General features: G+C 43.3%; 1 protein-coding gene across 5 annotated transcripts in view; it reads left to right on the top strand.

Annotated features, from left to right (window-relative positions):
- Window positions 1–21393, top strand: part of SORCS2 (sortilin related VPS10 domain containing receptor 2) — a 2087100-nt gene that overhangs the window by 2026925 nt on the left and 38782 nt on the right. For 3 of the 5 annotated variants that reach the window (XM_086964126.1, XM_086964127.1, XM_086964128.1), the window contains exon 25: window positions 2022–2148. In XM_086964126.1, the coding sequence (XP_086820252.1) occupies window positions 2022–2148 (127 nt within the window). The remainder of the gene's footprint in view (window positions 1–2021; window positions 2149–21393) is intronic. The other 2 variants (XM_086964129.1, XM_086964130.1) reach the window with 1 other exon arrangement.

Raw genomic sequence — 21393 nt, forward strand, 5'->3', positions numbered from 1 at the left:
CTTTATAAAAATAAATAATAATAATAATAATAATAATAATAAGTCAGTCCTTCACAAATGCGCGGTTGAGCTCCAGGTGCTCAGATGACCAGATCTTATGCCAGAGCAGGGCAGGCTGGATCTTTATCAAATCTGATAGGTAGGGAATACTCAGTTCAGAGTGGCAAGCAAAGGTGGAGCAACCTTTCGGAAGGGCAAAAAGATTCCGTAGGTAGGCATTTTCTACCAACTGTAATGACTCAACATTAACGTAGCTCTGTAGCTCAGACCCATACAAAGCAGTGGTCCTACATTTGGCCTTATAAATGGTCATCATCTCTCTTGGGTGTTTGATACTCAGCTTCCTAGAGAAATTAAGCAAAGCCACCATAGTATTGACAAATTGAAGCCTTCTGGAATTCACCGCACTTCTCCAGTTCCCCTCTTGGTTGAATAGAATCCCTAAGTAGGAAAAGGATGATGTGTGCAATATTTTTGTGCTCTCAATTAGTATGTTACTGCATTTTATAACTCTTTTCCCTAATTTTATTGCAAAAGTTTTATTTATATCAATTTTCACAAACTAAATCGGTGATTACTCGCTAAAGGGCCAAAGTGGGGCGGGCCATAAGCACTGCATTGTCTGCATAGCGGAGGGCCAGTATTTGCCGATGCCCAGCTTGGGTAAGATCGGAATATTTTCTTGCAAGGTTACTTCCCAAGTTGTTAATGTACAAATTAAACAAAAAAGGAGGAAGTACACACCCTTGCCAGACCTCTCTCTAAATGCGTATTTATTTACAAATGCAGATAACTTTTATACATTCTGCATTTTCCCTATGGTTTTTGTTGTCATTATATTTAAATTCCTTGACAATGCATTGCAAGGTATTAGCACCATGAGAGTACATTAGGTACTGGTCAGCCAATCGCAATGCCCCCTTTGTGGGTTATAACTACTGTTATAGGCCCTCTCTGTGAACATTCTGTGCCTGCCCACTCACTGCCCACCCTGATGTGCTTACGTCGCAGTGGGCCATACACCTGCCTCACGAGCAGCTCACACGCAGCCTAAGGGCAGGTGCTGGATACAACAGGGCTGTCCAACTTTTATCCTATTCACATCTGAGAGGCAGCTTCTGTATCTGTCCCTGTTCTGTGTTGGTAGAGTTGCTAATAACCTTACAGCCATTTCGCACAGATTTATATTGGCTATTAATTACCTCCATCATTAGGCAAAGGCATCCTCGCCTGTGGCTCAGGCTCATAATTGCTGCTGAGGGACTTGGCGGGGTGAGTGGTAATTAACAGTTCTTATTGCCCTTCCCTGAAGATGGTATATTAAACGTTAGACAAGATTTGTTTGACGGAAATCATCATTAAATCATTAAAATGTTGAGCGCTCCTTTGAAGATAATGCGTGTTCCGGGCTTCTACTGGCTGGTAGAATCCCAGAGCATCAACATTCCAGTGTTTGTTCACAGCTATTGCTGTTAACAAACCCCCTTCAGGCTCCGTGAGGCCTTTGTTTTACAAATTTGAACATTCTGCTCTCTTAGAGCCCTCTGTAGCTCCGGCCATTATAGGCCCACTCTCTTGTTAAAGGCCCTCACCTTCGGCCTTTAACATTGGAGCGGGTCTTTAATGGCCGATAGATCCCGCTATGTCGGGCTCTAAGGCTATAATAGGATGTTATGAATGTTTTGGTGGGCACATGCACCACACTTTAGCTGCTTGCTCATATGTTGTGCTGAGTGCACAATAATCTACAGCGGTACAAAACAGCTTATTTGTTGGTTCCTGATTTTTGGATTTATCTACATCTAGGATTATATTCAAGTATTATATATCCATTAATATTGTCTTTTACCCTTTAATGCTGATAGTTTGGTCACTAGTATGGAAATAAGTTGAAAACAAATCCCTTTTCCACGTTATTGTCATTTATGCTGCTACATCCCATTTTACCCCCAGTGTCAACTATATTCACATGTGATTCCACTAGTGCCTTCACAGACCTTTCCCTGTATTTTTTTTTTCAGATGCCCAAAGGATAGGAAGTGGGAGTGGCTACTGGGCGATATTAGTCATCTTCGCCATCTGCCTTGTAGCAGTGGGAGCCTTCATCCTCTACAAGTTTAAAAGGCAAGTCCATATTCAACAGATAAGGTAAAAAGTGTATTTAAAATTATACATAAATAGACACTTCTAATAGGAGGAACACATAGATATTTGAAACACAGCACCATTGTAAGATCTTATGTCATGACTCTCGCTGTTGGGCGGAAATGTTCTGGCCGGCTTTTAACTTTTTTCATATGCTGTAGACATTAGTAACAAAGGATATGCACATGTATAGTCTGATCCAATCAAATTCCAAATATGCTACCAAAATGTAACATGTGAATTACCATCATGGAGACACAAGCCCTTGCGCAGTGCAAGCCACTGTTGCATCTGCTCATTTGGTGAACTCTTTGGCTGTTGGATTCTGCATCTGTGCTCAATGCATGTGTGTTTCTCACCAGCAGATCAGTCTGCTGGATTGGGAGTGTTTCAGCTGATAGCGCATTGAGCCTCCAGCCCCCTCACAAGGTTATGTAGAAAGGTATATATATGTAATTTCTATAGTGCAAGCCTAGCCAAAAGGCAGTAAAGTGCTGCACATAGTCACAGGCAAGCTTAATGTCAGCAGGTAACGGGAGAAGAAGCGGAGTTGTTTACGGTTAATGCATTGGGATTTAGTGTTCTTTGCAGAGGTGACCCTTCAACTCTTCCCTAAATTGGATAAGCGTTGGGGAGGTCTTGATGGATGCAGGATTTTGATCCTGGGTCTATAGATGGAAAAGGTCATTTTTTTCTTTTCTTAAACATCTTAGTCTGCAGTCTGATGGTGTCCTGCCTGCGGGTGTGCCAAGAACCACCACAGATGGTGAGCTTATATGCAAGCTTACAGGGAAATTGGCATTTGATTGCAACCCAGATTCAAGTAAGAGGCATAAGACAAATTACTTTTATCCCTAGGAGAGGTGTTGACTCACCCCATATATGTACATTTCATTCAGCTCATGTAACTGGAGCCCATCACCTTCCCATAAGAGACAGAGAGACAGATGTTTGGGAGTTGTATATGTAATCAGCCTAGGCCCTCCTCGCTGCTCAGCCAGAGTGAGAGATGGTAATGGAATGTTGGTGTGACTGTGATGCGTGGAATGCCTGGGTGCCTGTGTGGATGAGTGGAGACAGTTGGAGATGGGCTGAGCAGCTAGGCAGGCTGCTCTTGGTGGGGCTGGTACATGGCTAGTGCCTGACTAGAGCTGGCTGAACTAAGATTGATACTACCCTGAACTGTACCAATAAAGAAGACTAGAAATAGACAACATGGTTTCCAGTGTCTCTATATGCAGTAATGATGTAGCTGAGGCAGACATAGCTGAGTTAAGTAGTCGGTTTATTAAGTCCATAAGTTAGATGACAGGAAGCAGAGGTCTGGAACAAGCACCCCACAGGAGCAGCCTAATAGCTTCTCAGCCTATCTCCCAACAGACAGCACTCACACCAGGCATCCAAGCATTCCATTCATGTCAATCACACTAACATTCTACCGGGTACACTCACGCTTGCTGAGCAGCTAGTTACAGAGATGTAAAGAAACATATGACCAAACCTGAGGCTATTACATTATGATGTAACATTGAAAGTTGGTGTATGAAAACCACTGTTGAGAAGGGCTGAGCCGCACGCTGGCTGCTCCAGGTGAGGCTGAACTACTGGAATTGTAACTTCTACAATAAATATTCCTTAAACTCTACAAACAGCCTGGAGTCAGTTACTACATTTTTGTACAGAAATTAAGATACGTACATCTAAAAGTATGTCTCACTGAAATGTAGCACCCAGAACTCTGGGATACCTATTGTAATCAATGGCCTAGTTCAGGAAACATCTATTTACTGATGTGGCAGAATGTAGGTTTGGTATGGCTCTAGTAGAACTTTAGTTTATGTTACTTAGGAGTTTTTGCAAATCCAATCACAGATGAGGGAACCATTTGCCACTCAGTCCCTTTCCAGTCAGAGAGCTGAGAGGAAAATAAGAATATAGAAGACTACCTGCTGAGGGAATTCTTATTTGCTTTGTGAAGGTCTAAGAACAGATGTGCATTCAATGTTAGGACTGTAAAAGCTGCTAAGTTATTCACCCTCTTGATGGAGGACAAGGTGGATGGGTGAAGGTCTATTGCCAGCCTGTATCCTGTGGAACGTCTTGCCTGAGACTGAGAATGCTTGAAATAAGGACAGATAAAGTTGCATCTGGTGTAAGTAAATCTGCAGGACCAGTGATGATTGGACCTCTGGCTGTGGATCCATGGTCTGGTATCACAGAAGTATCTAATTGATGTAGTGGTCTTTTGGAGCAACAGATATTAAAGAAAATAGCTGTTTCAAAAATAAAGCACTAAAATTAGACACTTGAGAATGATTGGGACAAATTAACAGGTTTGAACGTGTGCCATCAAATTCAGCACTCCAGTCAGACCACGAAAATGTGTTTTCTGAACTTATGGGTGCCTGCCCAGCTACAGATTTTAGTACTGCCCTGCTAAAGACTTCCAACTACCGAACAATTTGCAAAGGTAAATTACAAGAGGTGGGTAGAGGCCCCAAACTGTATCTGATGAAGATGCTTTTATATCTTGCATGTCCGACTCTAAGCTTTTTACCATCACGACATAAAGTACGGCTAGATTGCGGACTTGACATACCTAATCTTTTTGCATCAGATTCATCTGGCTCGGTTTGCCTTGCACTGATGTAAAACTTCACAAAACCTTACCTAATTTTGCTCCTTTGTGAGGCCACCAAAAATACGTGTGTATCAGTTGTAAGTAAATATTGACAAAGATAAAACAACACCCTTTATACAACCCTGTTGCATTGCAGTCCCAGGTCCCAGTAAACTGCACTCTATTGACGTGCTTTGGATGTTTAGTTCCTATTGTTTTTGAAGAACATTTTTTGACAATTTTGTAACTACTGATCCCACCGTCCTCTTTTAAGCGCTTTGATTTCATTTTAATCTTTAGCATTTATCCTGTTTATCCAAATTATTTTTTCTGAACTGTGATATTGTTGTAGTTTTGCCAATCATGAACCATATGAACTTTCTGCGAGGCAGACTTTGCTGCCTGTACTAAGCTTTTTTCAAGAGTAAGCTGTGGATCCCTCAAAGAAACTTTTTTGTACACTAGGAATCACGTTATCTTGGCTTTCTGAGAGCAGAGAGACAGATCATAATGAGACTTCTTCTTCTTTTACTTTAACAACCTAGTTTTGTACACAGGCCAAACCATTTCTGTTGTTTGGGAGCTCTGCCCATAGGGTATTTGGTTGTTATGATACTCTGCCCAGTCCACATGCTGTAGCCATCTGAAACTCCATCCTTGGTCAATGACTGTCTTGAGATCGCAATGGCCCAATTCAAGATGTCTGCCATGACCCTGCAGAATCGATGATTTTTTTTAGATTTTATACGTGATCTTTCCCAGTTTCTTAGAACCCAAGAAAAGCTTACATAGATGCTCTCTCTTGCGGATGCTGTTGTTTTGATTTTTTTTAATATAGCACTCCAAATGATTTGGCCGTGCCATTATGTGACTGTTCCAAACTTGGAATACTTTCTCAAATGAAACAGTAGATTTTATTTATCTAAAATCAGCACCAGTGCAAATGTACATCTGACCAATGCCAGTACTCTGAAAGTCACTGTTTTCACCAAAGCAACCAGCCTCGGACTCTGGAGAAAGCTGTGAATTTGTGACCTACACTGGAAACTGTATTGCTTGGCTCGGGTAGAAAAGTTGCTTCCTGAATAGGGGACAAGGAGCAAGTTTTAGTTAACTAAAGTTTGCAAGCATCCCATTTCAGGGGACATACAAGATTTTAATGAGAGTTGAGGGCCAACCAGACACATTCCAGGAGCATGCATTGCCTGATACCACCAGCAGATGGAAAAAATGTTTTTTTTTCAAATTGTATTCTAGATTTTAGGATAGTATCTTTTTAGCTGAGGATGGGTGCCCTGATGTCACTTCAGTTTAAAAACCTTGCCCACTTTTCCTGTTCTGGAGATATCATAGATTAAAGGTGCTCCTAGGTACTAACACAAAATATAATTTTCCCTGTTACAGCCAAGAGTAAGGAGGTGTGTGTGTGTCTCTGTGCATGTTCGTTCACCTGCCACTCAGAATTTGTAACCACAGCATCGATTATGAGATACAGCTCATACAAATTGGAAGCCCTGGGACACCTAGGGGGATATTCTCAAGAACGTGTGATAATTACAGCAAAAGTAGCTTAACTCTTCATATCGCAGTCTATCGAGGTAAAATAACGCTGTGTTAACGTTGTATTCTCAACACGGCGGTGCCATGCGATAGCCCCACGACAATGCGTCAAATGTCCGTGATAAAGCCAACGCAATGCCGCAAAAAATGCAAAACACGAACGCAAAAAAAGTTGCAAAGATGCCAATCGCGATACAAATAGCAGCGAAAACCAGCGACAGGCCTGCAAATCCCAAGCGCCATGCGGGAAAATGCACTATAAAAGTAACTAAAAGAACACACCAAAAACAATTCTAAGTGTGTAGCACCATGGATGCACCCGGACCGAGTGCAGATGTCAACACGAACCCCACAAGCCCCACAGACCACCAGCAAGGAACAACAGGGTCCGGAAGGCCAAGGAGAAGAGGTAGAGGAAGACGAGGTGCAGTCCGCAGAAAAACCGGATCAGCGTCACGGAGCTGACAGAAACCTACCATCAATTGTCCCACAGTTAGACTAACATGAATGCAGTCTGAGTGTCGAGGAGGTCAATGGAGGAGGCCAAGAGGCGCTGGCATGATGTGAAAAGCCAAACCTAGCACAGATCCGCTGCCAACAGAAAGGCCGCAACGGCGACAGGAGGTGGGAGTCCTGCGCCACAGGAGGAGCTGGAGGAAATGGAGGCCAAAGCCATCAGTGTGGAGATGTGCACACAGCCCGAGAGGACCTGACACAACATCAGCAGGGTGAGTAATGACCAGGGACTGGGAGGCCGAGGGGAGATGGGCACAATGGCACACATGCACAACGATGTGTCGCACACTGCACACCCACAAGGACCCTGGATCATGTCCCCGATCCCCGTGGCACACTGCAGCACACACATAGCAATTACAGCACATCCGCATTGACGACACTGTGGTACAATGTGCAACCCCGACACAGCAGAACAGAGGACACAACTTACTCTTCACATGCGCAGGAACAGACAAACTACATCTAACAGAGCAGGAACTGTGAGAGGAAAATGTATGCGTACCACCTCACATCCATCATGTAGTCCAAATGACCACTGACCCGCATCAAAATCCAGTATCTCCCCAACAGTCACAATGTACATTGTCAAACAGTCTGCATGTAAACAAGAACAATGAGCCAACATACATGTCAACACAATATAAACATGCATCTCCCCTTCACACTGCAGAGGGACAAACAACACCTCCAGCAGAGCAGACCAGACAATCCTACTGGAGAGGACCACCACACCTTCGACATCGACGCCCTACAACAGCTGATGGACATCCCAGGCAACCCACCACCAGAACCAGTGCAGCCAAGCTACATAGAGGAGAACCCAGCCCCTGCACAGACCATACAGCAGGAAGCACCCGCCACCACGACTGCCTCCAAACACTTCCCCGAGCCTCACATGGCATCCCAATGCCAGGGGTCAGAATGCCAAAAGGAGGTGGCCGAACAGGTGCGGGTGGGGTCCAAAACCCATGGAAGACGAACTAGATCACATATGTGGGTGTCCAGTTCCCTTCAGGGATCACCTACACCCCACAACGGAGACCAACACTGCGACAGAGACACATGCATTTGCAAATTTCCAGTACTGAACCACGCCCAGAGGCACGCAATAAACATTCACACACCCACGCTGGACCGGTGTACGAGGTCCCGAGGTCCATTCCTCTTGCATATTGAGTGGGTGACGACAAAGCTACATGTCCAAGGTTCAACCCGCTGCCTACGGGGACATGTTTGCGTCCGCTGTACACAGCACAATGTAATGTTGTAGGGCCCGGGGCACTCATGCATACATTATGACCACACGGACAAATGCAGATAGTTTGTGCAACTGGGTACCGCCTCGTGCGCCCGGCCCCTTTATTGGCAGGGCCGTATATACAGTGACACCTGTGCTGGATGTGAACACTGAACACCATTACAACGAAAACTGAAAACACCAGTATTAAAGAGACAACTGCGGAGCATCATGGATGCAGCCGGAGCAAGTATAGAGGTCACCCAATATGCACACAGAAGTGTCCGTGAGTTGCCGTGCACTGAGGTTGGTGCACTAGAGCTGAGCGGGCTCATGTGCAGAAATTGTCCAGGATTGTGTCCCTTCGGGATAAACCTGATTCAGCTGCAGTGGGGTGTGTTACACCTGCATCATCTTCCTCATCATCGTCCCAGGTCTCCCACACTGCCTGAGCTGAAATTGCTGCGTAACCTCTCCACAGCACAAAACTCAATCAGTAACGTCCATGGGTTGCGGTGCACTGAGTCAGTGGTGCCTGGAGAGCTGAGCAGGATATCAGGCAGATGAAGGCATCCACGACAGGTGTGAGCAACTCCGTTAGTCTTCCAGTACAACTGTTTCAACTCTGGTAGTTGTTGTTTGGAAGGTACCAGAGGCCAACACGTGCATCACGGCCAGCAGCTTTGTCTGAGGTGGGACGTTGTTTGTCCGCTGTGTTGGTACCATCAGCCTGTGGGCAATGGTGGTCAGGGTGTGGAGGATGGTTGTCCCTTTGAGCCTGTGGTGGGCAATGACATTCTCTGGTGTTGGGTCTGTGAGGTTGGTGCTGTCTTTGTCTGCGCTGCCTCAGTGTTGGTCTAGAGTGGGGGCGTTTGGGTTCCGAGTGGGTAGGGAGGGGGGTTCTGGGGATGATGGCGGTGGGTGTTGTGGCCCTCTTGGGGCTCCGATCTGCATGATAGGTAGCTCCATGGCATCTGTTGTTCTTCAAGTGTGGCTCTGGCATGGGCTCCGTTTTCTGGTGCAGGCTGTCGTCCGACTTTACACCAGCTCAGAGCAGGTGTTGATTTCCTGCTGCTAACGCGCCTTATCGCATGTTATGTGGTCTTATCGACAATCTGGCTGGTCGTTGAGAATGTCGTGACATGGTGTTGTTGCGGCTTTTTGCACGGGAACGCCTTCTCTGCATCTCATTAGAGATAGTTGCGGAGGTCATCTGTGGCGATGTTTTTGTGGCTGCTATCGCAGGTAAACTGGTTATATGGGCTGTTAGCACCTGCTTGTGAATGGGGAGATAAAGTTATCGCGACTTTGGCTGCGATAAACTGCTGACAACTCAGCGATAGCTCCTTGAGAATATGCCCCCTTGTGTTGTATGTTAGTGCATTGGCACCACTTGCTGGTGAATTTATTTTCTGACATCCATTCTACTTTTTGGAGTTGAGGTTGAAACACATTGTGACATTTTTTGGTGAGAATCAGCCTCCTGGGCTCAAGCCAAAAGCTCTGCCTTTTAGAGTAGAGACATATTGGCTTTGCTCATGCTTGTTTATTTACTTGTAGTTTTCATCCTACCCATGGCTGGATTGCATTAACATCCTACATTGTGTTAATCTGCAAAGAGGTGCTCTGTAGCACAACATAGCAAATCATATAGATTAGCTTTTTGGCTCAAATTCTCAATTTGTAAGTCAGTGTTATTTTAAGCGTACATAATCTGGTTGTATTTAGTCTATGTAGACAAAAACCAGTGTTCTTATTTACACAAAATAAGAATATTGATGTTGTTGCTTCAAACAGCTCTGGCCACTGCAAATAGAAATTGAGCAAATTAGAAAAAAGTTAAATATGTAATTTTGTACTGAATACATCATCTACCTTCATAACGTCCCTTTGTTTCTGTGTCTAGAGAGACGTCAGCCCTGGCATATGTCTATTTAACACTCCAAGGGCCAGATTTACCAGGGATGTACACATCCTGATGCAAGCAAAGGTGCTGCACCTGGTTGCATCAAAGGGAGAGAGCAGAACAGTGCCATATCTACTTAAGAAGCAACATTGTTCTGCTCTCTCCCTGCGCCTGCCACACTTTTGGATGCTGTGGGACTATGCAGTTTCTGCAGGGTTATCACCAAACATTTTGTCTTCACCCTTCTGTTTTCTGAGCCTGTTTTTGTTTGCTCTAAGGACTCTGCATACTTTTCCACTGCTAACTAGTGCTAAAGTGCTTGTTCTCTCTCTTTTGACCATGGTCAAATTGACTTACACCCAATTGTCCCATTTAATTTGCTTGTGAGACCCGAGTAAAGTGGTATTACATGTAATTAGGCCTGTAAATTATATGCTACTAGTGGGTCAGTAGCACTTATTGTGTAACCCACTTAAGTACCTTTTAAACATGCCACAGGCCTGTCATTGCAGTCTGTAGGTGCATTTTTAAACTGTGATTTCGTTTCAGCAAAAAAAAAACATTTGCCATGGTCTAAAGCCTTCCTTATAGTACATATAAGTCGCCCCAAGAGTAGGCCCTACACAGCTCAAAGGAAATGGTGCAGTGTAATTAAAATGTTGGACATTTACTTTTGAGCTTTAGTTGTAGTGAAAAACACCTACATTTGTTTTTCAGTGATGGGAGGCCTACCTCTACCATAGGATAACATTGGCTTACCTTATTACATTTAATAAGTGGTAATCTTCAGTTGGGAGCAGGTAGGGATGTCGAGTTTGGTATATAAGGAATAGTAATTTTAAACCCTCTTTATTAGTAAAGGCACATTTTAAGTCACTATTTTGAAAATGCCACATTTAGAAAGTTGGCATGTTCTTGTATCAACCATTTGGTGTCTGCAGTATGTATCCTGGGTCACATGACTAGGTGTGCTGGCAGTTGTTCTTTGTGGAATGCTCCCAGACAGTGAGACAAAGATGGAATATGTGTTGGCAGGGTTGGCCATCTCTGACTATATGAGGGGGAAGCAGTCATCTACTATATATGGAACATTCCAAAGGTTCTGCCTTCGCACACTCACAAAGTATTTGACATTAGTCTTTTATGCCCCCAGACAACCAGGGGTCAGGGTAAGGAGACAGGAAATTTCAAGCACCTCTGGGGGTGGAAGCCTCTAGAAACGTTTCCTACTTTGAAGTGCCTCAGACCCAACTCTTCAGAATCCCTCTTGAACTGTGGAAGACTCAGAAGGATTGCTGTACTGTTCTGCAGGAAGGACAGCTACTATGCTGCCTGATTGAGAAGGGCTGGAACTGCCTCCTGAACCCAGAACCACTAGAGTAACTCCAAGGACTTTTTGGCTGGCCTACTGATCAGAGCATCAGGGACAGAAAAGGCTCCAACTGCCTTGAACCCAGTACCTGGAGTCTGCCTGCTGTGAGTTTGTTCCCCCAAGAGGTGCCATCCCAGTCCTGGACCCTTGGATCTAGGCTTAAAGGTGCTCTGCCACCCAAGCTGTAGTCTTAGCAAACGAGATTCAGCGTGACCTATCACTCCGCAGCCCATTGGAGCCACCACTGCTCAATGCACTTCGACACAGGACCTCTCATCGTAGACCTGCAGCTCATCGGAACCGCTACTACGTATTACATTTTAATGCAAGATTTCACATCACCGACCTGTAGGTCCTCGAAACTGCCGCTGCACATCTTGTTTGCAGGAACTCACAATGATCTGCAAACCGAATTTAGGTATAGTGTTCAGCAGGCCTAAGTTGGACTCAACACTCAGCCCACATTCCATCAGAGTGACCCTAAACTTGTAACTTTGTTCCAGTCCGGCATGACCAGATAACAACAGTTGGCCTTTTGTGCTTTTAGGCACTATTTTCTCCTAAACCTTTAAAATTGCATATCTCTGGTTCTACTGATTGGACTTTTGTTGTTCTTGTCTCAAATAATTTATTAAATGTTAATCTAAATTGGTTCAGGATTTTTCTTGTGTTGTGTTTTAACATTACTACTGTTTTAAGTGCTGTATAAATCCTTTACACATTGATTCTAAAGTAATCCTGACTGCTTTTGTGGCAAGCAACCAGAGGGTTGAGCACAGGTTAATTTGGGGTTTGCTTATGACTTCACCTTGACAGGAATTGTGGTTGCTGCTTGAGTAGAGTTTCACCCCTCTCAACCAGTAACCAATTTTTATAGCTGCCATGCGCCTATCATTTGTAAAATGATTGTTTACAAATTCATATTTATAAATGATTATGAATTTATAAATGTTTATTTCATCATTCAATGCACATTCAAGTAGAGGTTTTAATGTGCTGTAAAATTGTATTTTACTATTTCTGAAATAACATTGAAAATTAATTTAAAGTTATATTAAACATTAAAATGTATATTTAAATCATATCTTTTAATATACTTTCCCAAATGGAGATCTTGATTTTCAGAGTGCAAGGGTGTTAATGGTCAGCATAGTTTTTGTGCAGGACGCTGTCCATTCCATAACAACAACAATTCTTTAACACCATGGGTGCGGTGCGGATTTACCCTGTGCGCTGACCATCAATATTTCCCATTGTTCATGACGAGCTCAGCTCGTCATGAGTGTACGAGAGGTGTACCTCATGACGAGCTGAGCTCGCCATGAGCATCGAAGGGGTTAAGGCATTTTCCTCCTAGTATGTGTGCTGTACAAGAACCACACAAGCAAAGAGGAAAAACGAGGGGAAATAAAAATATTTCTCAGTAATAAGTCTGATTTAGGGATTTGCGCAAATCCCTGTCTACAGTTCTTTGTTGATAGGGATTTGTATCCAAACCCATAGGTGGTTACATGGGAAGGCCCATGCTCTATCAATGGAAGGCTCTCCTGATGTAAAGTAATGGAAGGTAGTGCAGTGCGCTGCTTTTCTTTACTTTGGGTTACAATCCAATGCGAATCATGATTGACAATGTACGGTACATACCAGCCCAACACATTGTGTCGGGCCTGTGTTAAAAGAAAAAAACACGAAAAATCCTGCTGCGCTTCCCTACGGCAAAAGAAAAGGGCAGGAATGCGCCGTATCTATAAGATATGGCGTATTCCTGTCCTTTTTCCCTGCGCCGGCGCACAATGGGCTGCCTGCGCCAACGTAGGCACCTTTGCACAATGGTGCAAGGATGCCTGCGTTGCGGGATGATTATTTTTGTACAGGAAGGGAAACCTTTCTGTACAAAAATAATCACAAGAGGCTTTCACATAGAAAAAGGAAAAACGAGGAGAAATAAAGGTATTTCTCACCGTTGAGCCTCCCTTACTCCTCCAGGCGTAAGCTTTTGGCACTGTCTCAGATTTACGGTTTCTTGTAAATCTGGGGCAGTGTCAAAAGGCCATGAATGTTGCTGGGAACACCCCCAGTACACCCATTGCACGCCCCTTTAACACAGAACACTGCGTTAAAGGGACTGATATTTATCAGGTGGCATTAAGCCAAAAAAAGTGGCTTAGTGCTGCCTGATAAATATCACGCAGGTTTCTGCGTCACGGAACATCACAAAAAGTGACGTTCCGATGATGCAAGGGGCCTCATAAATGAGGCCCACTGTTTTTATTATACTTGGAGTATGCTTTGAGTCTTCCCCTTTAACCCACTGACATTTTTGATGAGCCTCTTTCAGCCATTGGCATCTTGGCCTATCCCACAAAAGAATAGCTCAGTTTCAGAAATTCACCCAACCCCTCTGAGCCGTACAAGTACTACACGAGTTCCAACGCAGGTGACTGATGTCAAGTCCCACACCAAGAACATTCAGAGCTGCAAATCAGGTTGTACATGTGGTGGTCCATCTGCACAGGATTCACCAGTCCACCGTCCTTGGCTCCGGATCCAGGGGCATATTATCAAGACAGGCGATACAATTATCGCCGTTTTAGCGGCAGAAAACTGCTGCTAAAATGGCGATACTGGGCTTGATAATATGCTCTATGGAATTCCAATCGAAGCCCATGTTAAATGGCCTTCACATTTAACATGGGCTTCAATTGGAATTTCATAGAGCATATTATCAAGCCCATTATCGCCGTTTTAGCTGCAGTTTTCTGCCGCTAAAACGGCGATAATTTTATCACCTTTCTTGATAATATGCCCCACAGTGTTTTAAAAACAGGCTTGGATCCAATTCATATCTGAAGCTGGAGAAGGTTCTTTTTCTTTACCTTCAGGAATTATTTGCTGCCCAAACAAAAATGGAGACATTCCTACCAGGTGACGCGATGACCTTTCAGTATTTAAATCAGCTTAGGGTGGCTTTCATTGTCTTGCAGCTTTGTGTCAGATCAGTTGCTCTCTCTCATTCATTCAGGTGGATTTTTGTTTCCTTCAAAGGTCCTGTTTGTCTTCTTAATATGCCTTGCTTTAATTGAATGCTTCCATTTTTGCCTGTTTTTTTTTAACCTGAAGTTAACAGTTGTGTCAGTGCTCTCTGGATGACCTTCTTTTGTGCCAGTCATTCTTAAGCCTTTAAGAGTGACAGACCTTACCTGGGAGACTAAAAATAAAGTATACAAGGACCACAAGTATAAGATCAGCATCTGACATTCGCTCATCTAATGCTATAAGCTGTTAGAGTGTACCTTCTCAGCTCCAATGCAATAGTTGCACTGAAGTGCTTTATACACTATTGTACAACTGCAGGCCTCTTTGTTGGCTCCACCACGCTCATTCACATCACTTTTACATTCCCTTTATTTTGTACTCTTGTACACCTTCATTCCCCATCATTCGTGTGTGTCTTACTCTTCATTTATCCTGCTTTTTCTTCTCTCCAGTTCCACTCCCCTTCTTTTTCCTTTTTTTGTTGTTGTTATGTTTATATAGTGTGACCTCCACCCGAGATAACCAGAGCGCTTAACATGAGCACTAGTTGCGTTACAGACTGACATGTTCACATTGTTAGGTACGGGGAGATTAAGTGATTTGCCCAGAATCACAGGATATTGAGCGTCGATGCCGAAACTCGTACCCGATTCCCAAGTTCTGAAGTCGACTGGCATCCTCTTAATTATCCTCCGTTCTTCTGTGTGTTGTTCCTCATTTCCTTGCTCATCCTTCCCTCCAGGCAGCTACGAGTTAGTGCCACAGGGTACAGGTATTTTTCAACTTTAAAAGTATGAGAAGGGACTATTTACAGATAAAGGCTACCTTGACATCCCATCTGTCTTTTCTATAGAAAAGAAGGAGATTATTTACAAGCCCCTTGCAACACTTTTGCGCCGCCATTGCGTCACGTTTTGTGACGCAGCAGTGGTGTAAACTACGCTCTAGGTTGCGGCCTATTTACAACGTGAAGCATCGAGGCAGATGCGTCACCTTGTAAACCCCTGCGCCACATTATATCTGCGTCAGGTATAATCTAGGCAGGGTGGGCATTCCCACAAGAGACAGCCTTGTAGAAGTGACGCAGTGAAATCTAAAAGATTTTACTGTGCCACTTCTAGGACTCCACTGTGTAAAAATCTTATGCCTGCTTGGGGCAGGCGTAAGGAATGACTCAGTGTATTAAGTATAGGACTCCCCAACCATTGCTGGAGTTGCATCATACTTGCGACACAGCTCCAGCAATGCGTGACTTTTGCGCTGACAGATGCGTCAGAATTACTGACACATCTGTCAATCATTGTGCCATGGTACGCTGTATCGTAAATACAGCACATCCATGGTGGCGCAAGGATTTTGCATGTAGGCGCAGGGAAACTGACGCGTTTCTTGTAAATAAGCCCCAAAGAGTGGCCAGTATTGAAGGCTTCCTTACCTTCATTACATTCTATTTTTGTTTCGCTATGAAATTAAGCTAGGGATCCTTAATTACAATCCTTTCTATGACATTTAAATGGTAGACTAACAATGAGGACTCCCTTCCCATCACATCTACATTTCACATTGAAAGACACATGTGACAGAACTTAAGGCAGGGATAACTTCAATGTAGACCAGCTTTTGTTTCTTACATGTGTCTTACTTTTAATGTGCTAATGCTTTGTTTCCATATGTTAGCACATTGAGCTCAGACTTACTGGTTCTGCCTATGCTTATTGTTTAACCAACCATGGTTTACGTTTGTTACCATTCTCCTTTTTCATGACCCTACTTGCAAAATATCTGCCATGAGTGAGCAGTAACTACTTGAAAGCAATAAACAAGTATATATAAAAAAGAAATTCAATGTCACGTTAAAATTCTGAAATGTCATAGGAAGCAATGGGGCATATTATCAAGGGGGTTTATATCTGCTTTTATGGCTTTAAAAGCCAAGAAAGCGGAGATAAAATGATCTCCCTATTACCTAGCTGTCGCTAACACCAGTTAGCGACAGCTAGTAGGAGATAGCGACCATCTTGGGCCCCACTTTGCATGTCAGTGATATTTATCACTAATGACATGCAAAGTGGGCGTGCCAAGATGTTAGCGACTGAAAACAGTCGCTAACATCGCTATCTCCTATTACCAACTTTTGGAGATATTTGCGCTAAGCGCAAATATCTCCAAAAGCTAACACCTGCCCTGAGCAGTTCTTAGCCATGTTATCCAATGGGAGGTGGATAACATGGCTAAGAGCATTAGCTCGGTAATGCATGAATATTGCTGACTTTTCAACGATATTCATGCATTGCGGCGATTTTTATCGCATTTGCGATAAACCTTGGTAATACCAAGGTTTATTTGCGGTAAAAATTGCCACAGCTCAGCGGTAAATTTTTGTCTCTAACCAAGCAATAGCGATAATTATCGCTATTGCTTGGTAATATGCCCCAATATTCTTTCAAGACATGACCTTTAACACCAACTATTATTATGAACCAGAAAAACAGCAAAAGAGGAGCTGGAGAAGAGATAGGAATAGTGAGTTAAGTGACAGGCGCAAATATAGTTTACTTCCTTTTTTCATATTATGTAGCATAAAGTATTTCCAACACACACTGAAGACCTAAAATAATACTTGTGTTTTCAGGCATCAATGGCCATGGAAATATTGTACTCCAGGACTAGATTTAGAATAGTGAATTAGTTGTTTTTACATTAAAAGATGTTGAAGTACTTAAGCCACCATGATTCTTTTTCTTGTTTACGTACAATATTACTTGTATTTTGTTATTTGGAAGTCTTATATTAAGCTGAATGAACATAGATTTTGCAGATTCCCAAGTGTCAGTGTTTTGTGACAAGTCATGCCTTGCTGAGTGTAATAAGGTCTTTAATAATGACCACAGCAGGTTTAACTAGGAAAATTTAACTTTTTATGTGGTTAACCCCATTTTTTCTGGACTGCCGCTGCTGGTTTTTTGACTCTGTGCACTAGGCCTCTGCTAACCAGGCCCTAGTGCAGGTGCCCTGACCCTTACAATATGTGAACATTGGTGTACTCCTGATTGCCATATTTATCTTACCTACATGTCCTATATGGTTCAAAGTGTACCCAGGGCCTGTAACATTAATGTCACTTGTGGACCGTAGCACCTATTGTGCCATCCACTACAGTGACAGTGTAAACATTGTAGCTTGACTGTGCAGGTTTCAAAACTGCAAATTGACCTGTCAAAATAAACTCTTTGACAGGTCTTAGCCTCCTGTTGAAATATTAATAAGTCACACATGTAGACCCCATAGCCCATGATACTTAAAAGTAAAAAGTTAAAATTAAACATTTCCTTACATAGACTGGCACCTAAAAGCTATTCGGCTTGGAAAACAATGGGAAATGTAATTCTTGGACTTATTGTAATGTATATAAAATGCCCAATTCTCTGGTGAAGTCAGATTTGTAGAAAAAAAATTAAGGAAAATATACTTTTAGAAAGTTAGCTTTTCCATTGCTAAGGCCTCTAGAGGCTGATATTCATTAGCTCCAGCTGCAGCCCTGTGAGTGCTCAGGGCTGAATAAGCTGTGAAAGCTGCTCTCTGAGCAGAAACAAAGGCCTGGGTGTGGTGAGGTTTACTGTTCTTCTGGCAGGATGACCATTTGGGCAGTTGCCCAGGAACTTAATTAACTTCAAAGCAGTCCCCCTTGTCACATGCAAATGTTATCTGACACCTGGGCAGGCCCCTTTCTTTGTTTCCCTAGTCAGACAGGATCCATTTAAGTGGGAAGGGAGCTACCCCCAAAACTGGTTTCTAGTGACAACAGAGGTGCTGCTCATTTCCCTGGCCATACATCTGGGGTGGGCACAAAGACTCTTCTGCACAAGGACAGAATGGTTTCACTGTCTTGCATTTAGAGAGAGCTGGGCACTGTGGGATGGTTTGGAGTAGGGCACACAAGACCTGCTGCAAATGTGGCTAATGTTTCCCTGGGAACCTTTTCCCTATTGGGTAGGAACGTACCAGGAGTCAAGCACAGACTAGAGCAAGGCATGAATGTGAGACCCCTGAGTACCCTCTTCAGAACACTCTGGACATGTTGAAAAAAACTCAGGACACCACCTGCTGTTTGAGCCTGTGAGACGACCTAAAGGGCTAGACATGCTTCCACTTATTTCCAGGACAAAGAAGTGGAGTTCAATGGCCAATTGGCAGACATCCTGGTAAGATACAGGCAGAGCACAAGCTGCAATAAGCCTTTTTTCCTGAAAGAGCCAAGCTGACCATTTCCAACTACACCTGCTCTAAACCCGGCTGTTGGCTTCTACAAGGATGAGTTTTTACCTCCAAATGTTCCTGAGTGTACAGGAAAGGATCAGGGCTGGAGGGAGGCCTTGATGATTACCCTGCATGGACTGCCTACCAAATTGTTTTGCCTACATGTGACTGTGCTATATGATATGCATTATAACTATAAATTAAGCGCTACCTTCAATGGATTTTAGACTAGGGTTTGCTAAAAAAGTCTTCTTTATGAATTTTTTCTTTACCTTTTCATTCAGTTTCATTTTTCCACTGCCTTTAGAAATATTGGCAACTATTAGTACACTTTACCAATAAAAAGAACTCTAGATAGCAACAACAATTTCTCCAATTGCTATCCCACATTATCAGAGGAGCAATGTGTTAAGTTCTTCGCTTCCTAAAGAGGCGCTGAGGCTTACTTTTTAAAATTAATTTTTATTTATGAAGTTCTCTAAAATGTGAACAAGACTAACATTTTGTTGTCAGAGCGCTGTACAACATAACAAATAGCATCAAATATACAAGGGGCAAAATATAGAATCATGGAGCGGAGCCCAAACGCTAGACAAAGGAGAATGAGGGGAAAAAATACAGCGTGAAAAGATAATACAGAGAAAGACAGTGAAAACACCAGCAATGAAATCAAATTGCCACGGATAGTAGCACCTGATAGGAAGGAGATTATTCAGTAGTCTCATTTTTACTTCGTCTTTTAAAAGACTAAATTATTGGATGGTCCTGATCTGTAGGGGAAGAGAGTCCCAAATTCATGGGGCAACTCCAGTGAAATTCTCTTATAGGTGTTCTTTTTGTGAAATTTTTGGAGTTTCAGCAGTAGGGCACATGTACTACGAGAAGCTCCATTCCTTCCGGATTGAACCCGTTTCTGAGCCAGACAGCCAGGAGTGTTGTGGTGGAATGCTTTGTAAGTCATGCATGCTATTTTTAGGTGGATCCTAGATTCGTAGGAAAGCTAGTTCAGAGGGTTAGAGGGCCAGGGTGATGCGATCATTTTTCTCTATGCCTGTGATGAGGCATGCAGCTGCACTGACGGAAGCCCTCAGTGGGGCTTGTTTTGTTTTCGGTAGGCCAACGAGGGTAGCATTCCCATAGTCAAGTTTGGAGATCACAAGAGCCTGAACCACAATCTTGAGATCTACACTGGGCAGGAAAGGCTTTTGTTTTCTTAAGACATGGATATGGAAATTGGCCCCTCTGGTTGTGGAGCTGATGTGATTCAGCATGGAGAGGTTGGTGTCTAGTTTTATTCCTAGGGATTTTGCTGAATCCGTGATTTGTGGGGTACAGTTCAAGGCAGTATGTAGTGGGAGCCAGTCTTTGATGTTAGAGGTGGGTTTGGGTGGCAAAATTATTAGGAATTTGGTTTTGAGGGCATTAGGTTTGAGGTGGTTAAGAGTTTTGATCAAGATGTTATTAAGAGTGCTGATGTTGTTAGGGTAGATAAACTTTTTGTACAATTGTGAATCATCTGCATACATATGGTAGGAGAGTTAGAGTGTTTAAGGATTTCAGTCAAGGGTTCCATGTAAAGTTTAAACAGGGTTGGGAAAATGAAGACCCTCGGGGATAGCCAATAGGTACAGGCATCTGATCGGATAAGTCTTGATTGAGTAGGACTCATTGAGGTCTGTTTTATAGGAATGAGCAGAACAATTTTAAACAGTACCAGAGTGACCCATCATAAGTTCTGAGAGGTTCAGGAGGGTTTTATGATTGACTGTGTCAAATGCTGCTGATAGGTCAAGAAGGATTAAAAGACAGGATTCATTATGATCGAGAAAGCATAAAGCACTGTCGACAATGTGGACCATGACAGTTTCAGTACTGTGGCCTGGTCTGAAACCAGATTGGTAGTGGTTGAGGAGTTGGTGATGGTCAATATGATTGCAGAGTTGTTGATGAACACATTTTTTCAGGAGGTTGGGTAAGGTTGGGATGCTCGAAATGGGGAGGAAATTGTTGGGATCAGAGAGGTCCGTGCATGGCTTTTTTAGGATAGGTGTGACTTGCCCACTTTTTAGACAGTCAGGCAGGGTGCCTTGCGTAAGAGAGGCATTGATAATTCTGGTCCATGGGGATATCAGAAGGTTTGAAATTTCCTTGAGAAATTTGGAGGGGAGAGGGTCATTGAAGTGGTTGGAAAGTTTAGTGGAAGACAGTTATTTTGAGATGTCCTCAAATGTCTGAAAGATAGACCACTAGGCATTGTTTTTAGGTTTAAAGAGAAGGTTGCTAGGACAAATTTGCTGCAAGGTGGTGCATTGTGGTGGTGTTTCAGGCGGTAAGCTTTGCAATCCAAACAAGTTTTAATCCCTCCACCAGCGCAGCATGGTGGGCAGAGCTCCCAATTCAACAGTGACATTCCTAGAGTGGTGACTGTTGCCCAGGATACTGTGACATGTACAATATTATATCCAGACATTACACCCAGATTACATAACTATAATAATAAGTCTGTAAGAAACCATAACATAATGTCAATTTCTATTCAATACCCTGGTTATGCCCAGACAATGCCTAGTAAGAATCACCGGACAATATATGATCTTATAGCAGATATCTGACCCAGCAGATGGTAGCAACCTATACTTTTCCTAAGGGTAGTAAGGCACCTGCTATGACGTAACTGGGTGGCAGTAGGTACTCGGTGTCTGATATGGACTATTGCAGTAATTAAGGAGGGGACGTTATTG

Source organism: Lissotriton vulgaris, chromosome 3_2 (assembly GCF_964263255.1).
Source record: "Lissotriton vulgaris chromosome 3_2, aLisVul1.2, whole genome shotgun sequence".
NCBI lineage: Eukaryota > Metazoa > Chordata > Amphibia > Caudata > Salamandridae > Lissotriton > Lissotriton vulgaris.